This window comes from Chiloscyllium plagiosum, chromosome 26, assembly GCF_004010195.1.
Source record: "Chiloscyllium plagiosum isolate BGI_BamShark_2017 chromosome 26, ASM401019v2, whole genome shotgun sequence".
NCBI classification, from domain to species: Eukaryota; Metazoa; Chordata; class Chondrichthyes; order Orectolobiformes; family Hemiscylliidae; genus Chiloscyllium; species Chiloscyllium plagiosum.
The window spans coordinates 27,253,806-27,260,924 of record NC_057735.1 but is presented as its reverse complement, the minus strand read 5'-3'; the positions used below and the strand labels follow the sequence as shown (position 1 = coordinate 27,260,924).

General features: G+C 37.9%; 1 protein-coding gene across 1 annotated transcript in view; it reads right to left on the bottom strand.

Moving 5' to 3' along the window:
* Window positions 1–5,088: 5,088 nt before the first annotated feature.
* Window positions 5,089–7,119, bottom strand: part of tmem167b (transmembrane protein 167B) — a 31,642-nt gene continuing 29,611 nt past the window's right edge. Inside the window, exon 3 of the mRNA XM_043716759.1 lies at window positions 5,089–6,080. Coding sequence (XP_043572694.1) covers window positions 5,998–6,080 — 83 coding nt within the window. The 3' untranslated portion in view covers window positions 5,089–5,997. The remainder of the gene's footprint in view (window positions 6,081–7,119) is intronic.

The window sequence follows — 7,119 nt, the reverse complement described above, 5'->3', positions numbered from 1 at the left end:
CTAAAGATAAATAAAGGACCAAGGGCATTCAACTCCTTTAATTTGTAGCATAGCAACATAAGATACAGAGGCAGCTGCAATTTGGTCCATCGCATCTATGTAACTCCCTGGAAGAGTTGTCCACCAAGTCTCATTTCATAAGAACACAGGAATAGGCCATTCAAGCCTTTAACCTTGCTCTACTGTTCTAGATAATGTCTGATCCTCGAACTCAAATGTGATTTTCCGGCCATACATTCATATTGTTTCATGTCATTATTAACTAGAAATCTATCAATCAGTCTCTGTCTTGAACTTCCTTAATGACAGCTTCCACAGCTCTCTGGTGTAGAGAATTCCAAAGATTTCACCACCCTTGGAGTGAAAAGGTTTCTCCTCATCTCAGTCCCAAAAGGATTGTTTATTATTCTGAGCATGTGTTATCTTGGTTGTATGCTCCATTGCCTCAAGAAACTTACTTTCTGCACCTACTGAAATGGAGTTCGTCATGAGGGCCAAAAGTAATGGCTTCAGTTTGTCCAACGTTTAAGCAGAGGTGCTTTCTGCTCATCCAATATTGGACGTTCAAACCTGATACAAGTGTAAATGTAATGCCAAGGTAGTGCTGTACATACGAGATCTGAAGTTGTGTTTTGAATAGTAAGAGAGAAAGGTGAAATCACCATAGTCTTATCAGGCCATAGGAATGCTCTCCTCATAAGAGAGATGACTAGCGGTAGTTTAACCTGAGAGTTGCCACAGCTCTGGCAAGAGGACAGGTTGAGGACAGTCCTTCATGGTAACCTCAAGCTAGTGCAGCAATTGAACTCATGCTGTTGCCATCACACTGCATCACAAACCAGCTGTCCAGCCATCTGACATAACTGACCAATCACTAAAGGGTACCATAGAAATTGAAACAGGAGATTGGAAAGCATAGATCCTTGAGGAACTCCTGAATCAACTCCTGCGAGCAGGAAGCAAAGTAATTGAGGAGTTCATCTACCTATACTGGATTGATTAGAATGGACCCAGCTACGGGAGCAGCCTCACTTGGCTGAACAAGAAAGGATAATGGACGGCACTTCACACTGTCAACTCAAGCAGAAGACTAGCAGCTTAATTCTTTGCTGACCTACCAAAAAGGAGGAACAGCTGGAATGCAAGAGAACTTAAGGAGGCTCATTCAAGGGGTGAACATTTTAAAAATCTTTTAAAGGAGAAAGCAGACAAAGCCTGGTGATTGATCCTCTATACCCAACCAATGGTTAAATTGGAAGTTATAGGGAAGCCAGAACCATGCAGCTCCACTTGTGGTGATGGGTGACTTTGGGCAAAGAGCAGCTGTTGTAACTAGTGGAATGAGAGGCGCCTAGAAAAATCATTTTCAATAGGTCTTTAATTATTGAAATTGGAAGTGCACTTTTACTGAGTAAACAGTTGATGCACATTCATTGGGAAATTTTCCTGGTGGTAGAATTGGGGAACCATCCCAACTTGGCTGACTGCTATTAAACATATAAGATCCAAGATCCTGGAAGAGTTTTGACAGAGTAGGTGCGGAGAGGATGTTTCTTCATATGGGAGAATTTCAAACTAAAGATCATTGTTTAAAAATTAAAGATTCACTCATTTGAAACAAAGATGAAACAATTTTTGTTTTTCACAGAGGGTCTTCTTTGAACGCACTTGCTGAAAATTGGGAGTATTTGAATATTTTAAAGACAGATGGATAGATTCCTGGTAATAGATGAAAGGTCTTAAGGGATAGGCAGGAGTGTAGATTTCAGGTTACAGATCAGCCAGAATTTTTGTTTACAGCAGCTCAAACAGCCAAATGGCCTACTCATGTTCCAGGTTTACATGAATGTTCGCATTTTCCAACCTCTCCTGTTGTGGTTCTGTTCGCCGAGCTGAGAATTTGTGTTGCAGACATTTCGTCCCCTGTCTAGGTGATCCTCAGTGCTTGAGAGCCTCCTGTGAAGCGCTTCTGTGATGTTTCCCCCAGCATTTATAGTGAAATCACTATAAATGCTGGGGGAAACATCACAGAAGCGCTTCACAGGAGGCTCTCAAGCACTGAGGATGTCACCTAGACAGGGGACGAAATGTCTGCAACACAAATTCTCAGCTCGGCGAACAGAACCACAACGAGCGCCCAAGCTACAAATCTTCTCACAAACTTTGATCTCCTCTCCTCTCAAACAAAACCTCAGGGCCATAAAATGAGACCTGGTTGGTTCACACATGGTGGTTTGGGGATCATGCTGTGTTTTGCTACCATATTTGTCAACAAAAATAAAATGGCCCCTCAGTTCCAACTTGCTTTGGCTATAAAGTTGTGAAGACGTGACATATCCAATTACCAATGTTAATGTCAATAATTATGAATGTTAATGCTAATAAAAATCACTTCACACTAGCAAAAACCTCTCAGTAGCATTAAAAGGGAGCAGTGAGATCTGCTAGTTAGACTACTCACACTTCAATGCCCATTTATACCATGGGTACTAACAGTAAAAACCATCCTTTACAGGATGTGACATTATACTATTAGAGGTAACACTGCCTGCAAAAACCCTCCCAAAACGTTTACCTATAAAATTTCAAAACTTCCATCCTATATACATCTACCTAAATCTTCCATACTAATCAGCAATCATCAAATGATGCTCACGATTTGCCATGACATGAGGAAGCCGTTACACTGACAGGACAAGGTTGTGAAAGTGACTGCAAAATAGGTATAAGATGAAAAGCTGAAATTCTGGCAAAGCCAAAAATTGAAATGCAAAGACAACAGCTTAGTAATTTTTTAAACCACATTTTATATCAAGTAACTGTATAATAAAACTTGGAAAATGGAAGATATTACAAGTAAATGAAAGTTTTAATCTCAAGCATAGCTCTCAACATTAGCAATTTAACACGTTGTTCAAAGAATGAGACATTTGCCATGCACTATCAAATCGCATTGCAGTTCAGGCACAGAGCCAAGCCGAATTGCATGGTGTGATCTAACTGTTCTTGGAACAGAAACGGACAAATACTAATGACTGAGGATAAAGAATGTTTTGCTTATAGCATGAATGTGCAAATTCATTTCAACAGGAGAATGGAGGATAATCAATTGGTGTCAGAATACAGTGCCAAATTTAGAACTTTCAAGTGGAATCTTTATCAGTGGGAGTAGCAACTTCCCAGACTAACTTCCCATATTTCCTGGTCTTGAAATCACTATGTAACACTATTCCAGCTCAGTGTAAAAGTATGACAAGATTGCTGAATCCAGAAAGGAATTTCAAGAAGCCATGGGTGAGGTTTTGTAATTTGCAATATACTGTACTGTCTTTTGTCAATGTGCATGCTGTACCAGAGAAGGTGCAGAAGTAAGTAGTTGAACTGGAATGTGTTGAAGGACAGGTTTTTCAATATTGTTACCAGCAAGCTTTTCCTGAAGAAGGGCTCATGCCCGAAACGTCGACTCTCCTGCTCCTTGGATGCTGCCTGACCTGTTGCGCTTTTCCAGCAACACATTTTCAGCTCTGATCTCCAGCATCTGCAGTCCTCACTTTCACCATCAAGTTTTGTCAACATCAGACACCAAATTATTTAAATGAGGCCTTGAATCAAGAAAGTTTCCATCTTTGCAACCCATGCTTACACAAAAACATAATCTCCATAATGACATCAATGTTTAAACTGCATTCTCAACTTTGAATTAAAGAACACATATCCAACATGCAAGACAGCCACAATAAATCACTTTCACCAGACATGTATGTAATAGTTCAAGACAAAAAGGTGCCAAGATGTAGCCAGCAGCAAAAAAAAACTTTTATTTATTTGTTTATTATGATTTTCATGATCTCAGTAAGCATTATAACATTTGTTTTGCATGGACTACCATCTCTCCTGTGATTAAACAGTCACTCAACAGTTAAAAGTGAATTATGAAAAACTGTGTCTTGGGTATAATGTTGGAGGATATTTTGCACCCATAGTATCAAAGAGCAACAATTGCCTTCATATAGTATGTTTGATCGCAAGTTGTTGTTCAGTTGGAGGAATATATTTTAAATTTCCTTTGTTCAATCAAATGTTTGGTAGCATGTAGTTCTGGCAGTTTTACTTTAAATCAACAGTTTGTTTGAATCCTTCATAGTGAGAGCAGGCAAACAACTTCTATATCTAGAGTAAAGAAGCATTACTTAACGATATGGTTTCAGATTCAGTCTAACCTTTAAAGTATAGAAGCAGCAGATTTGTTACTTCCTATATTCTCATGATGAATAAAAAAAAAAATCTACATTTACTGAAAATCTATTGTTAGTCCAGTCATAAATTTAACTGTTCAATGCTGAATAAATAAATTTATAGCCTCAGCCACAGATCAATTGAAATGTTCTGCTGTCCAAAGCCAAGGAAACCACATTATGGCACATGATACTCTTGTCACTATTTTGGATGTATCTATTCAACCTGCAGCTGACGCATTTATCTGGACATTGTGAAAATAAATATACACTCCAGTTTGGGAAAGCAAAAATTCATATACAGGTCTGGCTACTGGCACTGAAATTGGTAAAATATCTAATGGACAATTTGCTGGCTTTGTGAAAGTTGTCTGGAATGTCTCCAAAAAAAAGAAATACATAGTGAGAAAAACAAAAGGGAAAATATCCTAGATGGCTTTCCAACTATTGTAATGAACAGTTGCAGAATCTTCACACCTGAATTGGTCATATATACGTTCAGTAGGTTGGGGTCCCTGAGGGTGTTGCTAAAATGAGAAAATAAAATTTTAAAAAACTCAATATATCACAGCATCCAGTGCATTAGCAATTTCACATCTGGGGAAATAAGAATCCTGTGACAGGCACAAACAGTGCTGCAATTGCCCAAAGTCTGATCTTAGCAAATCCATGTACGAGACTACAATTGCTCAAAGGGTGTTGCATATGCTGCACTAAAACATTTCACTGGTGCCACAGTCAGTATTGCTCACTTCAATTTCTTCCTCTCTGAACAGCTATAGAAAGAACACAACCTCAGATCCAGATGCACTCTTCAAAAGATAAAGAAAACTGCATTAAAATTTAAAACACATTATCCTTGCAACAGTTGTTTTTATTTAATATTGTACTTTTCAAAATTATGATAATTCCTTGAAGTGCAGATAACATTTTGCAAGAAAATATACTGCAACTTCAATATCAAAAGGAAAGAAATGTCCAACAAATCGACTACCTTCATCTCAGTAACCATTGGGTCAATAAAACCAATGCAGTCACCTTCTTACAAGTAAGAACATTTTAAGGCAGGTTGGGCACCCTCATCATTACTAAAGTCACTTTACAGATTCCAGTTTATAACTACTGTTTTTTTGGTGAAGTATCTTATTTATAAACTTTACCACAACACCCTAAATTATGAATAAAGCATTACATTTTTAATCATAGTATACATCATTTTAGGAAGACATAGCAAACATAGTCAATTGGATCAACGTACAACAATCGCATTATCTTAGACAAAATATGCCAAGACAAAATTTCCTGTTTTTAAGTTGAAAATTTAGTATCTGATTAAATTCAGAAATTGAAAAAGAAACCCATTTTAAATGATTATCTCAGGATTATAGTTTCCAATTCAAAATATTTCCAAACTTACTGACCCACATAAATACTTCCTTCAAAGCTGAATACTCAAAGATGTTGACTAATTGTCTGACTAGTCTTTCATGATGTTGTTTTCAAGTGAAACAGAAGAAGATTTGCTGTAAGCACACACCTTGGAATAAAGATACAGATTTAGTACGGACCATGTATATACCAGCAATTTACTTTTCCATTAGTTAATGTTTCTTCCAAGCACCTCCAGGATAGCACGAGGGGGTAAACAGTATAGTGTTCAGTTCTTGTACAGAAAGGAAACATTATCTGATCATAATCCTTGTTGCATGTTTTTCTAAATATTGTTCCTCTTACGTTCTTCATCATATTTGGATTATGGTTGTCATTTAATAAACAAAACATAAACACCCATGACAAGGCAAGACAGTGCAACTGGTACATGAAGTCTTGTTCCTATTACTGCAGCTGTAAAGAAACATAGTTTTATTTAGTAATTAGTACAATAATGCTTCCTCACTTTTGTTTTCTTTAAAAATACACTAGGATACATTGCAAATATCACATTCAGAATCATCTCAAAATAACTTTAATGAGGTAGCACAATGCAAGATTTAACATGTGGCATGGAGCAGAAATTCTGGTAGAAATTTTGCCTCAAAGTTTCTTAATCTCTGCTGTACTGTATGGAGACACTCAAAAGTTTAAAGCTAAAAATCACACACAACACCAGGTTATAGTCCAACAGGTTTAATTGGAAGCACACTAGCTTTCGGAGCGCCACCTTCTTCATCAGGTGATAGTGGAGGGCTCAATCCTAACACAGAATTTATTGCAAAAAACTTTACAGTGTGATATAACTGAAATTATACATTGAAAAACTGATTGTCTGTTGAGTCTTTCATCTGTTTGAATACCATGATAGTTTCACTTCTTTCATGTGTAAATCACAAAACCTTTTTCTAAAAAGTTGTATTCTCAGGTTAGCTGTTAACAATGGGTGATAGCTAGACAATATGTTGAAGGTTCTGGATTAGTGGTGCTGGAAGAGACTTGTCCGACCTGCCTAGCTCCTTTGCCACCTATCCACTCCACCCTCTCCTCCCTGACCTATCACCTTCATCTCCTCCCCCACTGACCTATTGTACTCTATGCTACTCTCTCCCCACCCCCACCCTCCTCTAGCTTATCTCTCCACGCTTCAGGCTCTCTGCCTTTATTCCTGATGAAGGGCTTTTGCCCGAAACGTCGATTTTGCCTGTCCTCAGATGCTGCCTGAACTGCTGTGCTCTTCCAGCACCACTAATCCAGAATCTGGTTTCCAGCATCTGCAGTCATTGTTTTTACCCCATATGTTGAAGGTGTTAGCCCCCTGTGTTCTCTGTCATGATGTTTAGATTGATATCTCACTTTTTAGATTAGAATCAGAGTTTTATATGAATTCATTCAGTTTTTGAGCAAAGTACAATGTAACTCTGCAAGTACAAATTCACCCCACAAAATATAT